Source organism: Dermatophagoides pteronyssinus, unplaced genomic scaffold, assembly GCF_027571235.1.
Source record: "Dermatophagoides pteronyssinus isolate colony J.1.1.1.1 unplaced genomic scaffold, Derpt_VIB-CSIC_2022.12 sq0002, whole genome shotgun sequence".
NCBI classification, from domain to species: Eukaryota; Metazoa; Arthropoda; class Arachnida; order Sarcoptiformes; family Pyroglyphidae; genus Dermatophagoides; species Dermatophagoides pteronyssinus.
Window position 1 is genome coordinate 4,134,128 of NW_027461526.1, and position 15,644 is coordinate 4,149,771.

The window sequence follows — 15,644 nt, forward strand, 5'->3', positions numbered from 1 at the left end:
ATTGCTGATAATAATGGTCAATGTGTGATAAACAATCAATGAATGAATGAATGAACAACCCCCTAAAAAATCTATCCGGTCTATTCAGTTTTCGACAGCAAATCTAAGAAAGTATATCTGGGTTCTATTCTCGTACCAGATCGACAGGCAACAACAACAACAAAATCTAAAGCCTGACCCAAGAATCAACAAACGAAAGAACAAAAAAAAATTGGCAATTTGATCTTAGGTTGGTTTGGTTTGTTTGCATTTAAGATCATTTAAAGACCATATTTATGCTATGTTTGTTTGATAAATTTTTTTCGTTGCTTTAACATTAAAAGAATGAAAGAAAGAAACCATCAATATAACCCAAACTACCACCATCATCATTACTGACATTCCATTAATGTTTATCACACATTCGATGATAATAATATTTTCTATCTCTACATCCAGGATTTGTAAATATCGAAGAAATTGTTGTGATTTATTCTTTTCTTTTTATAACTTGGCAAGGTTATAAAATATTCATGTTATGTCTTCGGACAAAACAAAAAATCTGATAAATAAAAACAAAAGTTTGCAATTTGAAAATTGCATCAGAATAAATGAATAAAAAATGACCACTGGTAATATTTTTTTTTGCAGAAACTTTTTTGTTTTTGTTGTTGTTGTTGACATCATTAAGGCTATGAATATATAATTATAGTTATCATCATCATCATCATTCCTTTTCTGATCGGTAAATGACTTTGGCCACCTTGGTTGAAGCATTTTTTTCGTTTAACCTGTTGATATCTTATGCAATTATAATAAAAAAGCAAATCTAGATTCTTTAAAGTGTTTGTAAGCGTGGGTGAGCTATATGATCACCATAATGTGAATCGTGATTGAATTTTCGTTTTCATTTAGTTCAACTTTCCACAACTCAAATGAGTGAATATCTTAATTCGTAATGAATTAATTGAATTTCTAAAGTTTCTTTTCTTTTCTTTTTCAAATTTGACAACAAAACGATCAGATAAAGACTTTTTTTGCTTATTAGCTTTAATATATTGTGTTTGTGTGTGGTTTTTTTTTCCAACTCATTCACATTTGAATCACGAATTTTTTTAAAAATGATAATAATATGATCATTGAACAGCAGCTTAGTTGGTTGGTTGGTGTTTGACACATTGGTCGACCCAAGTCTGTGGTAGTTGGTTTTTAGTATTCAGTCTTTATTTGCCCAACCATATTTATTGCCCGATTCATATCAGCCATGGTCAAACATAGAGAAAACACGGGCTTCAAGAAAATCAGTAGACAATGCAAGATGATTGTTTTTCTTAAAAACTTTTTTATTTAATTTTTTTAAAAAACATGTTGGCAGCAAACTTGTCCCTTGACAAACAAAACAAGAATTTTATTCAAAAGAAAATTATTCAGCCGACAATCATTCATTGATTTAACGTTGAAATGTAAATTGTTTTTTTTTTTGTTTTTGTTTTGCCGCATTTATTTACAAAAACAACAACAGTGAAAGTTTGAAAATCTCAAGTTATCAAATTACGTTTATGACAAACATTTTCATTATTATGACACACGCAGTAAAACATGATGGTGATTTTTGGTGAACAGTAAAAGAGAGTGAAAAATATTGGAATTTTGAATAAATTTATGATTTGGGAGAAATCATTCAAATCGGCTCACTTTTTTTTCCAAAAAAAAAAAATTTTTATAACTTTAAAACAAAGTTCCCACTCTCGAGTTTTTTTTCCTTGGGTGTTCCAAGATCCAAGTTTTATGATTTTTCATCAAAATAAAATCATAAAATCGGCAAAATTTTTTCAACAACAACAAACCAGCAACATTGGAAAAACATTGTCAAATTTTTTATTATTATTGTTTGATCATTTTTGGCAATTAATGTTTATTGAGATTTGGCACAAAATGATTTCAAGGAGAAAACAAAAAAATATTTGAATCATAAAACAATTCTTTGGAAAGTGAACATTTTTGTTCGGCTATATATATTTCTTTGGAATTTGTAATCAATTAATCACAAGATTCAATTTCCAACAGCTTACTAATAACCAAATCATTGGCGATATGTTTGGTTTTATATTGGCAGTATTATTATTATTTGGATTATTAACATTCGAATTGTTGTTATTGGTTTGATTTTTCATCGAAAATCTATGATGATTTGATTTATTGATTGTAGATTTCATTATCGACATTGGATGATGTGTTGAACGAAGATTTGATGATTTAATATCGGCCGTTCGTTGTGTACGCATAATTTGGATAGGATTGTTTAATGTAACATAATCGGAATCGGAATTCATTACACCACCATTATCCAGCATTTCAATATTTTCTTTTCGATTTTGATTTGAAGGATAATCGGTTTTTAATAACGAAACATCTGTATTTATATTACATAATCCACAATGATCAAAATTATTTGTTGGTTGTGAATAACGTGGTAGATTATAATCAATATTATTTTGATTAAATTCTTTTCCTTGATTCGATATTGTTGATTGTATTGGAATATTATTATTTGTCATACAATTTGGACCATCGGGCCCATGTGCGCCATCTCTTAATGTTGGATTAAAATATTGTTGTCGTTTAATTCGTATAACAAAACAAGCGACTAAAATTATCACAGTTAAAACTATCACAGAACAAGTTGCCGGTACCAATATGGTCATCGATTGTATTGGATTAATCATCATTGTTGTTGATGTTTTTGATGATGATGGATAACCAATATCGGATGATGATGTTTGCATTAATATTGTATCCAATGGTGATAATGTTGCTTTTTGAGGAAATAAAAAATAAAAAGGAAATTAAAAAATTGTTTGTTTTTTGGAGAAATTAATAATAAAAACCTCCATCGATGGTTAATGTTGAAAATGAATAGGTTTCTTCAGTTGTACCAATATCTGTAATGGCAGCCATATTTAATATATACCAAGTTGACGGATGTAGATCGATCAATTCAACTAATCGTTGTTCATTCGGTGATATTTTCGATGATATTGCCAACCATTCTTTATTATTATTTGGTCGATATTTAATAAGAAAATATTTAATTTCACATCCATTTACAAGCCATTGATCAAGACGAATCCATGCTACTGTTGAATTTACAGTAATGAATGATTCGGTTTTTTTCGGAGCAATAGGAACTAAAAAATAAATATTATTGTTATTATCAAAATATATGAAATACAAATTGAGCGAAAAATTATTACCAGAACCTTTGGTGCGTACAGAAATTGCCTGACTTGGATCACCCTTTCCAATGTTATTATAGGCAATCACATAGAACTTAATTGAGAAAAAATCGGATATTGAAATCTGGTGAAATTGAATGTTTATGTTTGTTAAATACCTGATATTGATTTCCACAAAGTAGATTATTATATTTAAAAGAATTTTCCAATGAATTAATATGATTTTCTTCCCAATCGCCTTGAGGTGATTTTGAATAAAGATAATATCCGGTTATTTCGGGTACATCAAATTTCGACGGATGTTTATCGAATGAATCGTCCATAGTTTCAATCGACCATTGTAATTCAACGCTATGATAACCAACATTGACGGAAGTTAATATTGGTGCTTTTGGAGGATCATTGATCAGAGTTTCACCAACAATTTCTTCGGATTGAGGTCCAGGACCAATTCGGTTGAATGCCTGTACAATGATCAGATATTTAGTAGCACGACGTAGATCATTAATTTTGATCTCTTTCATCTGAACAGAATGATTATCTTCAACAATTTTTTTAAACATAAAATGTTCATCCAAATCGATTGCTTTATAACCAACATAATAACCAAGTATTTTACCATTTTGATATTCTAATCGTGGAGGCTGAAATGAAATCTGTAATGTGTGAGCACTGATCGGAAACACTCGAATATTTAATGGTGGTCCGGATGGTGCTGAATAATAAAAAATGAATTAGGTTTTTTAATATTGAGCAGAATACAAACAACGAATATTACCTTCTTCTTTGGTCATTATTTTCAATGGTGTTAGTTGAAATGGACCTAAACCTAATTGATTTTCAGCCTGAACTCTAAATTCATATGTTGACATTGGCTGTAATGATCTAATATCAACCGATGTTTCGATTCCTGGTAATGTTTTACGATAAACTGTTCCAGGTGGTAAAGATTTATGTAACGTGATAACAGTATCATCAAAATGTTCAGTTTTTGTAGTATTAGACATCGAATGAACACCGGACCAAGGTGTTATTGAATCCATCCACAATCGATATTCAATATGATATGCTATAATTGGACTATTACCAGAATAAGGTTGAGTCCAAGTGATCACTGCACGTCTACTTTCAAGTTCAAGAACATGAAGATTTTCCGGTGATTCTGGTGGTTCTATACATTGATTATCGTTTATTATTGTTAATTATAAATAATGAGCACATTGAATTGAATACCTTGAACTATAAGTTGAAAATTATATTCATCTTTTCCATATGGATTTGATGCTACACAAGTGAATAATGATGAATCACGACGATCAACTTGTTCAATTCTAACACTAAAAAATACATGATCATTTCGTAATTTTCGTTCCATTCGATAACGATTATCTGAATGAAGAATTTTTACTACAGAATCTACTTTTGCATAATCATCATTTCTCGGTACAAATTCCAAAACTGTTTGATCTTTAGAAATCTGAATTTCGATCGGAGATTCACCATTAGCTTCACAGCTAAATTCAATAGATTCACCTTGCCGAATAGTTTGTGATGAAAATTTATTTTTAAAATATGCAGGAACTATGAAAAAAAATATCCGAAAAATTATTTGCCAATCAAAAATTTAATCAACGAAAACTAACCATGTACGTTTAAGTTGATTACCTTACTTAGACCAGAACCAACACCATTATTTGCTTGACAAAGATAAGCACCCGAATCTTCAGCTTGAATATCACGAAAAATTAAACTACCATTTTCAGCTGTATGGATATGTGAATTACTAACAACCGTACGAAAATGATTCATTGTTGATTGTTTCAAATTATTTTGGTTGCTAATATTTTTAATCAAAACAGATGATTGTGAATTGGATTTCGAAAGTGTTGGCAATGATTTTTCATAGGCACGTTCCCACCAAACTCTAGAATCACCACTTGCCGAACAATCAATAGCAATATTTTGTCCTTCAATAGCTTCAGTATCTTTGGGTATGATTATCCATTTAGGTGGAACTTGAATTTGAAATAAACAAAATGATAATTTTTTAATAAATAACAAAAAAAAAAATCAAGTAAGTTTACCATTGACTTTCATAAAAATAGAATAGGTTGCAATTGCTGCCAAATTTGATACAATACAGCTATAATTTCCAGAATCTTCATTCATAACAGATTCAATGAATAATGTTGCAGAATAATCATTAGTTCGATCAAATTTAATATGATTATTATCTAAGGCACTTGTTGTTTGTTGTTGTTTCATTGAAATTGGTATACCATCTTTAAGAAATTGTATCACTAATGGTGGATCACCTTCAACCACTGAACAGGTAAGCATTACACGCATTCCTTCACGAAGATTCGGTGGTGGATGAAATGGATTAATCACTGGTGCAACTAATACACGTATAAAAGTATCAGCACTAGCTACATTTGATTCACTTGTAACCATGCAACGATATTCACCATCATCCAATCCACGTTCAATACGTTCAATAATCAATGTCCCGTTTGGAAATGATTTTTGTCGATGATTTTGTGGTAAACGATTAATGGATGATTGAATGTCGTCTAAACCTTGTGATTTTCTATACCATTCAATCGATTCTAATGGATATCCAGCTGCTGGACAATGTAATTGTAAAGTATTACCGGCAATAGCAGTGAAATTTTTCATCGGTTTAACTGATGCTGGACCAAAAACATCGATTCGACTTGAATGACTAATCGAATGAATATCATTCGATGCTGTACACGAATAACTTTAATTTTTTAAAAAATAATTATTTTGTTTCAAATATTTTTCTTTTACTAATCAGAATTTAGACTACTTACATTCCACCATCTTCAGTTCGTAAAGTGGTTATATTGACAAAACTATTTACAATATTATCGGCACTAACATAATCACCAACCCTGATTCGTCCATGATCGATTAAAGTTTGACCATCTAATGTCCAAATAATCTGTGGTAATGGTGTACCGATTGCTGAACATTTCATGGATAATGATTTTCCCGGTCGTAATGGTTCAGGTATATTGAATACAGATACAAATGATGGTGGATCATCAGCCATCGATAATTCGCCACTAGCCTGAACCGATTCAAATTCATTGCTAACAATACATTGCTTAAAATGATTTTCGAATGAATATTGTTTTCAATTTTTTGTTTTCAAATAAAATTTTACTTACAAACATTCCTTTATCATCACGACCAACATTACGTATTTGTAGTATACGATCATGTTCAAGTAATCGAATTCTTGAATCTTTATTATCTTGAATGATTGATGTTGATTTAGTTGTGGACGGAATCATCATTGTTGTTAATAATCGTGTATTATGATACCATCGTATACGATAATCGATTAAATAATCATTACTATTATGATTATTTCCAATTGAAATTGTACAATTAAATTGAATAATATCGCCATCGGTTGCTCTGATAAATTCCGGTATCATTTGAACATTCATTGATGCTAGGATGATGAAAATTTTATTTATTTTTGTAAATGAGTTTAAAAATTTTTTTTCACTGACCTTTTACAATCAATTCCGTTTCGATACGATCTTGACCCAATGAATTATTTGCAATACAAACATATAATCCATTGTCCAGTAGCGACACATCGTGTATGAATAATGAACTATCAATTTGAATAAATTTTTTTGCGCCAATCATAATCGGCAATAAAGATGATGATGATGATTGTTGTTGATCATTGAACTTTGAATTTCTATGATAATTTAGTTGATGATTGTTAATACGATACCAGGTAAATGTTGGCCAAGGATTTGCCTGTACAATACATGGTAGCTCGATAATATCACCCAAATTGGCTATCACTTTTTGTTTTCTATTATTAGTTTGATGATTACCACTATGATTATCAATTGTAGCGGTAATAATTTTTGGTGGAATTTTAGATTGAGCATCTTGATAAAAATACAAATCATTAGATAATATTAATCATAAAAATTGGACAGATTACCAGTGATAATAAGTCGTCCATAATTGGCACTTTGTTTTATTTCACCAGTGAGCAAATGTTTTGTTTGACAACGAAATCTAGCTGTTTTCGATGATGATGATGATGTTGATCGTAATCGGTCATTATCATTATCAATTTGAATATGATGTACATGTAGATCACCATTAGGCATTATACTATAACGGCCACCTGAATATTTTTTTATGGATATAGTTCAAATGATGGCAATAAAAATACAGGAAAATCCAGAAAAAAACGAAATAAAAAAAATGAATTCATTATATATTTATAAATGATAAATGATGACAAATGAATCATCAAACTAGTGAAAATAATCTGGTATTGACATTTATATGAATGTCAATTTGTAACCATTGCCCAAAAAAAAAAAGAAAGAATAATCTATCCAAATGTCAACGACAGTAGTTGTTTTATATATTTAACACTAAGTGTGTGTGTTTCTGGGTGTTGAGAAATATATCCATTTATTTTTCTTTTTTTCTCTTCACAGAATCATATTTTTTCACATTATTTCGATTGTGGTTTTCAGGGGAAGGGGAGGGAGGTGAATAATTCTTTGGTTTGTTTCATGAATCAATGATTAATCAATTAGATCAATAATTCAACACCATAGTCGTTGGCACCACAATGAAAATTCCAAATGGAATTGTCATGATAACCATTTCAATTCACAAAAAAATCCAAAACACTGACCTTTTAGAAGATCCGATGTAATTATCTGATCACCACCACCACCACCAGCACCGTCATTATCATTATCATCTCTATGCCGTAACCAATTTGTAATACGAACATTTTCACGAACAAAATTCGGTATATGACAATGTAATATCTATATCAGTTTTTATCAAAACAACCAAACAACAACAAAATATTATAATGAAGAATTTTTTCTTTTAAAAGAAACGAAAAAAAATCTTACCCCAATATTTCCTTTGATAACAAAATCATCATAAACTTGTATATCGTATGGCTGTCGTACGGCTATTATAATTTTTTCGTTTTGGGAAAAAAAGATGATAAAAAATTTATTATTTAAAGAAAAAAATTAAAGCAAAATTTTAAATGATTTTTTCCTGGCTGTTTTTGGCACAAAGATAAATGTTTGGGCTTGCATGGTAAAACAGAGTGAGATAAATATATTTTTGTTTGAAAAATTCTTGCTTGAAACAAAGATTCTTATCAGAATGAAGAATTATAGTCTTTCTATGCCTCTTGTATGCTTATCTTTTAAATACAATTCTTGAGTAGAAATAGCGTAAGAAAAACTTTTCTATTTAAACACATTCAGTTCAAAATAGCAACAACAACAATAATCAATGGCAAAAAACACAAGAGAAAAAGTTTTTTCGTTTTTTGATTCACGGCAAAAAAAAACCTAGGAAACTTTTTTTTTCTTTTTCGTTTCCATTCTTGATTCAAGAAGAATTTCATTCAAATTAATATTTTACATTTATTCATTCATTCAGTACACACAAAAAACACGGTTGCCATTTTCAACCGAAACCAAACATTGAAGAACTTTGCTAAAGAATAATTTATGACCATCATCATCAGTAACATCCGAAATGATTTTTTTGTTTTGTTTTTGAATATCGTTGTTGTTTTTAGATATGATCTGTCTTCTTCTTCTGTACACACTTGGATTTTCTAACTTTTTGTTGTTGTTTCAACAACAACGAAATGGCTTTAAGCTGTTTTTGTTGTTGTTGTTGTTACAAGTGACCTATCTACATTGTCCAAATTTGAAAAAAATACCGGAAAAACTTATTTTTGCTTTTTTTGGTTGTTTCATTTGATTTATATGGGGAAATATTTCTGGAAAAAGAATAATGCAATTTTTTTGTTTTGCTGGAAATATTTCCTAAAAGAATCATTTTTTTTGTCACTTACATGCACGTATTTGAATATTATGACTTTGTATTGAACCAAATTGATTAGTAGCAATACATCGAATTGTAATTGAATGTAAATCTTGTCTATATTGATTAGCTTTAAATGGTAGATAAATTAATTGTGATGTTGTTAATGTATCTTGACGGATTTGTTGTAAACCATCTACAGGTATTATTGTTTGTTGATGAGAATTTATTAGACCACCACCAACATTATTATCAATATCGGTTGTTGAATAAATCCAATATATTTTCGGTGTTGGCCGTCCACGTACACTACAGGTTAATATCGTTCCTGTATCATTCATAAATGTTATTTTTGATGATGGTATTATAAGAAATTCTGGTCCATGTTTTTCATTATCATAATATTGTTTTGTTGATAAAATTTTTAAATTAAAATTTATTAAAATTATAAACAGAATAATTTGAAAATTGAAATTTTCAATTATAAAAGCCATTTTTTCGACAAAAAAACTACCACATCATAACACATCACTTTTCACACACACACACACACACAAAAATTCTGATCGAGATACAACACGTTTGATGTTCAAATTGTAACTGATTCAATTTTTTGAAATCGTTACACCAATCGAGAGAGAGAGGACATTATCGTAAACGTCAGGAATGTCGTCTGACTTGGGAAAACTTCTTCGTTTCACACATTTTGATTTTTTTTCACCCAAAAACAGAACCAGAAAAAAAATTCTTACCGGCAAATCTTTCAAACAATAGAATCCTGTAGCATCCTGTAACATTGATCAAAACCGTTAGCAATTGCGAAAAAAACAAAAAATCTAGTGGTTCATAATTCCAATGACTATATACACAATATTCGTCTAAAAATGATAAAATAGATATCTGAATGGAATGTAGCGAAAATAAAATGACAAAAAATCTTTTTTTGAGCCAGGAAATACAAAAATAAAGAAAAATGGTCAGATTTACAAACGGAATTTCCTGTAAAAGATATGGCAAAGAAAAAGAAAAGACATTTATCTTTTTGTTTTTTCTCTGAAAAAAACAATTTCTTAACTTTATCTACTGAAAATCTGATGATCTGTAAAATGTAAAATGAAAACGACAAAATTTTGTAATTTTGTTGGGTTCTCGTAATGAGTATAACAAAAAAATATAATTTAAATATGAATTTTTTCTTCAACAATGAATCCGATAATGATTTTTTCAAGAATAACAAACGAGAGGCGATTCTTTATAATGATAATTTGGTATTTTCTCTCATAAGTAATCATTCAAAACAACAGACAGACAGAAGAGAAACAAGTGAAATGAAATATTCTCTTCATTTTCTCCATTATATTCATATAAGGGAATCATCATTGAAATGAATGGTGATAATAAATTTAATCAGATAGAGAGAAAAAACCCCAAAAGAGATCCATTATATAATGATGATGATAATCATCAAAATTGGCCACAGAAACAATTTATTCAATTTTCGTTTCAGAAATGTATAGATGTTTGATCATCATTCAATTGAAAATCTTTTATTGTAAATTCAATCGGTATTGTTTATGTGTGTGTCTGTTTGCAAATAAAGGAAAACATTAACTGAATTTTTTTTGCCCATTTCAATTGGAAATTGCAAAATATCTATCATTCAAATGATGATATAAGTAAGTAACTAACTAACTAACTGAGTAAGTAAGTTACAGTTAAAATATAGATATTTTATTGGTTTTTTTTTTGTTTCCATTTTTCAATTGATTTTTTTCGAAAAAAGAAATATCCATTTTAAACTGAAAGGTTATAAGCAAAAACTGTTTATCATAACAATAAAGATGATTTGCCTGTAATGTTGGGCAATTTGTTTTCCGAAAAACTTTCTTACTTTTCAAAAAAAACTCAAAAAAGTTTTCCAGGAAGAAAAAAAAGGTTGATAACAAATTCATTGAGACAAATAAGAATTTTTTTTTTCGTTTCCTTTTTTACCTCTTTCTTTGTTTTTTATTCTTCCATTCTGTCTGTCTGTATGCAAGTTAGTCATTATAACAATGACTATTATTACATAACATTATTATTGTTTTAAATGTTTCAAAAAAACATCATAGAATTACATAAGATGATGATGATGATGATATGGTAAATGAAATGAAGATGTTAACTTCTTCTCTTTTTTTTGTTTTCCTTGTGTATTCAATCTTATCATCCGTAAACTACAACAACTGAATGCACAAAACACACACACAGGAAGAAATGAAAGACTATCTTATTATTTCTAAGTTTTTCAGATGTGATATTTGTCATTGTTTTTGTCTCGTTTCTCGTTTTTCTGGTCTTGGCGGTTAATTAGTCGTAACTATAGGTTTTCCGTTGCCCTTTATTTGTAACTTTTTTGCAGTTGACAAAACCCATTGATTTGTGTCGTTGTGTTTTCCTTGAATATTTTCACTCAAAGATTCTTTTTTGTTGTGTTCATTCTGTTAATCATTACACATGGTAATTATCATTGAAATTCAAATGAAAAAACACACACACATAAAAATTCTTAATTGAAACTTGTGAAAAAAGGATTTTTCTTTTTTCTGCTACCAAACAACCAAATATCGTTTGGTTTGGTTGGTGCAAAATAAAATAAAATTCATTTTTTCAAATTTTCAATATTTTTTTTCACCATTAAAATGATAATAGAAAATTGTTTTGCACAGATGTTCGAAAGCCATCTTCATTCTTGATCGAAAAAAAAATTTTCTTTAAATAAAAATGAACGGAAATCAAAATGATTCTCGTCGTCATACAGACACAGAGAGATAGCCAAAAAAAGAAGTAATGATAATAATAATGATAAAAATAGATTGATCGTAACAGATGATTTTGATTTGATTTTCTGTTTTTCAATAGAAAACATTGATTCTTGAATTCCATTTCGTCGTTGTTGTTGTTGTTGTTGTTGATGGTGTTCACCGTGAATTAAAAAATTCGAGAAAAACGATTGAAAAAAAATTTTTATCATTCAAAATGATAAAAATTACAAAACAATTGATTCGTCATTTTGCTTCACATTTGAAAATGAAACAACCAAGAAAAACCAAGAAAAAAAACCGTTTTTGTCATTTGAGTAAGGGGAAAACACAAAGAATTTATCCCTTGATAATGATAATGTGAATTTTTTCTCAATTCCGATTCCAATCTTACACACACTCTCTCTCTCTCTCCATGGATTGCCAGCGTGGCAAATAATGCATTCTAAACTCAAGAATTTAATTCCAAATTGAACGCAATACTTTGTTGTTGTTATTTCCAGCAACAACAACAACAACAACAAGAACATACAATATCTTTATTAATTACATCAACAGCTAACACTATTTATTTAGAACATTTATAGATTATCATTGTTTTTGGATCAAAAATGGATCGATATTATTTATTGATGCTATGATTAATCAACAACAACGAAGAACAACGAAGGAAAAAGTCGATCACATTTTCTCGCTAACCCGAAATATAGCAGCAAAAGCAGTAGATTCATTTTCATTTATACAAAACAAAAACAAAAAAGTTCAATCAACAAACCTAATACACAGCCCTTTTTTTTTCTCTCTCTCTCTTTGTTTTTTAACCCCCTGAACAACAACAACAAAACGAAATTTACAAACATCCAGACAACAAGAAAAAAAAACTACTGTGGTACACAGTCAGTCAGTCAGTATATACGGATTATATTCCCAAATGGGATCAAATCATTTTCTTTTATTCTGTATAGGAAAAATAAAGTAAAATTCCAGAAGTTTTTTCTCTTCTTCTTATTCTCTAATTTTATTTTTATGGTTTGTTTTTCTTTACAAAACACAATGAGTGTGTGGGTGGGTGTGTAAGGGTTAAATGGGTGTATTTATGTATGAAATCTTTAATAAAATTTCATCAATATTTACAGAAAAATTGAGATGTTTTAACCCCGAATCATTTTGGTTGAATATTAATTAAATTTGGTTGGTTGGTTGGCGTTTTCTCAAAAGATATATTTCTTTTTGTTGTTTCAATTATTTAATAATTAAATTGATAATAAAAATATACTCAAATTACCGATTTTCGGGATATAAATTTTTTTTTTTTGGTTTTCTTTTGAGCAAATGGATACAAAATGAACATTCTGGACATTCATTTTTGAACAAAACAAAACAAAAAAGATATAATTACAGGATGCTTTCTTTAGAAATTCAACAACAACGACGAAAAAACAGAAAAAAAAACAAAAATGTTTGACCCATGATTCTTTCTTCATGAAAGATTCTGAAAACTTTTCTATTATTCTTCATCATCATCATCATCATTATCAATTCTGATGTTCATTTTCCATTATAAAATATTATAGAAGTGAATAGAATTGAAATGAAACAAAAAAACAAAACAAAACAAACATACAAAACACACACACATCACACAGAATAAGAAATAACCACATTTATTATGCAAGAAAATTGTATAAATGAAACAAACGACGACCAAGACGATGATGATGATGGAAGAATTTCAAATGAGGATAGATAGATGGATAGATAGGCTAATAAATAAAGAAGATGTTATTATGAATGTATTTTGGTCCATATAAATATTTATCATTCTTGTATCATTCGATTCGATTACATACATACATTATATGCATGCGTTTTTTTTTTTTGTTGGATGGTGTATCATTTACTTATTATGTGATTGATTATTATCATTAGCTGGTGTGTGTGTGTTTATATTGAGGGAGAGAAAATAAAAATGAAAACAAAACAAAAAACAAAATCTGTAGGAAAAAAACCTTGTAATTCTTATTGCGATTTTTGTGATTAACAACAACAAAAACAACAAAAAACACGGATAATGGAAATGAATAACTAGTGAAAATTCTTGATCAACAATTCTGTTTGTCCGGCATGTGTGTGTGTTTTATTATTATTATTTTGTTGTTCTGGTTGTCTTGGTTGTTGTTGTTATTGTCTATGTAGTTTATGTATAATCACAATTTAGATTCAATTAACATTGTCGTTTTCTGTTGTTGTTGTTGTTGTTGATGATGATGATGTTATTTTGGACATTATTTAATAGTTTTGTAATCATAAGCACAATTCTACATAATGTTTTGTTTTTTGCTCATTTTGATCATCATCATCATCATGATTATAAGTTAAACAAAAAACAAAACTTTCGATCAATTTAGGGACGTGTATCGAGCAACAGAAAAAAAACATTCGAATTCGAACGGAATCAAATTGATTTCGAACGTCTTTGGTTTGTTTTGTTGCTGTTGTTTTGTTTCGATGGAAATGGATATTGCGTTCATAAAGTGGTGGGTTACATCACAACCAACCACCATTGATGTTCGATTTGGCTAATATGATTATCATCATCAATGATGATGATGATGTCATTTGATTTTTTTTTGTTCAAAATACTAATAAAGATCATCATCATTGTTTTTTGTAGCCGTTTTTCTATTAGCTATTTTGACCTCCTTCTTTTTTCGTTTGTTGCTATACAGAATCGATTTCAAGTCGATTATTGATAATTAATTTCAATTAGATTCTTCATCATTATTTTTTTTTGTTTCTGGCTTCATTTGAAACAAAACAAAAGAAAGTTTTGCTTCATTGATGATGATGATGATCTTAGATGAATGAAACAAAATAATTGAATATTCGATTAGAAAAACAAATAACACAAACAAATTACAAGATTTTACAGAAAAAAAAACAAATTTTTTTTTACCAAAAATCCAAACATTCAAATATGTAAAATGAGATAAAAACATTCGAAATATTGTGTTCGAAAAAAAATTGATGATCCGTATATATCGTATGTTCATTTTTTTTGTAGAAAATTTGAATTTTTTTTTGTAAATGGCATATTCAATTCGAATTCATTCCTCTCTCTGTAAAAGAATTTACCAATATTAAAGAATGCTGTTGAGAAAAGAGAAGAATCAAGTAAAGCTTTAAATAAATTTCAACTTTTTTTTCCATTTTATCTTACATCAGATAAATAAATACGAATCAATGTTGTTGTTGTTGTTGTTTTCACATTGATGTTTCAATTTCATGTTTTTTTCGTATTTCTACTCATCCGAATCCGTTACTTGTCATTCATTCATTCATCCATATACACAATTCATTCACGAATAAATTATCCACATAGATAGATAAATAGATAGAGTAGATGGATTCTTTTTCCCCCCCAAAAAACAACAACAACAACAAAACCAGCCAACCAACCAACCAATAATCATAATGATGATGAGAAGATTTTTCTGTTCTGTTGAGTAAGAGTGATTCTTCTTAGCTCGGGAAAAAAGAAAAATTTTGAAATTGTTACTTGAAAAAAAAATTTAAAAAACGAAAACTACAACAAATGTAAGAGTTGAATGAAATTGAATGAATAAAATCGATCGATTTGAACATTTGAACAACAAAATGCATCACACAAAAAGATCTATAAATGTATGTATCCAACGGCAATATTATCGATAAACGAAACACTTCAGGATTGAATTTGAGAAAT

At 28.8% G+C, this 15,644-nt stretch overlaps 1 protein-coding gene across 2 annotated transcripts; it reads right to left on the bottom strand.

Moving 5' to 3' along the window:
- Nucleotides 1-1,860: 1,860 nt before the first annotated feature.
- On the bottom strand, nucleotides 1,861-9,833 carry LOC113798385 (cell adhesion molecule Dscam1-like). Of its 2 annotated transcripts, XM_075824549.1 has the most exons (15): nucleotides 9,130-9,825; nucleotides 8,159-8,220; nucleotides 7,930-8,068; nucleotides 7,216-7,404; nucleotides 6,764-7,159; nucleotides 6,413-6,702; nucleotides 6,053-6,348; nucleotides 5,300-5,979; nucleotides 4,859-5,230; nucleotides 4,449-4,796; nucleotides 3,994-4,386; nucleotides 3,374-3,930; nucleotides 3,234-3,309; nucleotides 2,868-3,167; nucleotides 1,864-2,794 (listed from the first exon to the last, which is right to left on the bottom strand). In XM_075824549.1, the coding sequence occupies exons 1-15, from the start codon at nucleotides 9,590-9,592 to the stop codon at nucleotides 2,016-2,018; spliced, it is 5,340 nt and encodes a 1,779-aa protein (XP_075680664.1). In that variant the 5' UTR covers nucleotides 9,593-9,825; the 3' UTR covers nucleotides 1,864-2,015. The 2 variants fall into 2 exon arrangements, with proteins under 2 accessions (XP_075680663.1, XP_075680664.1); XM_075824548.1 differs by having other exon boundaries at nucleotides 1,861-2,794; nucleotides 2,868-3,309; nucleotides 9,130-9,833.
- Between the last annotated feature and the right edge of the window lie 5,811 nt (nucleotides 9,834-15,644).

Coding starts and splice junctions, on each gene's coding strand:
- LOC113798385 (XM_075824548.1), bottom strand. CDS start 9,592: ATGGCTTTTATAATTGAAAATTTCAATTTTCAAATTATTCTGTTTATA. Junction 7,160..7,215: donor TGGACGACTTATTATCACTG/GTAATCTGTCCA, acceptor ATTTTTATCAAG/ATGCTCAATCTAAAATTCCA. Junction 6,349..6,412: donor GTGATGATAAAGGAATGTTT/GTAAGTAAAATT, acceptor AATCATTTTAAG/CAATGTATTGTTAGCAATGA.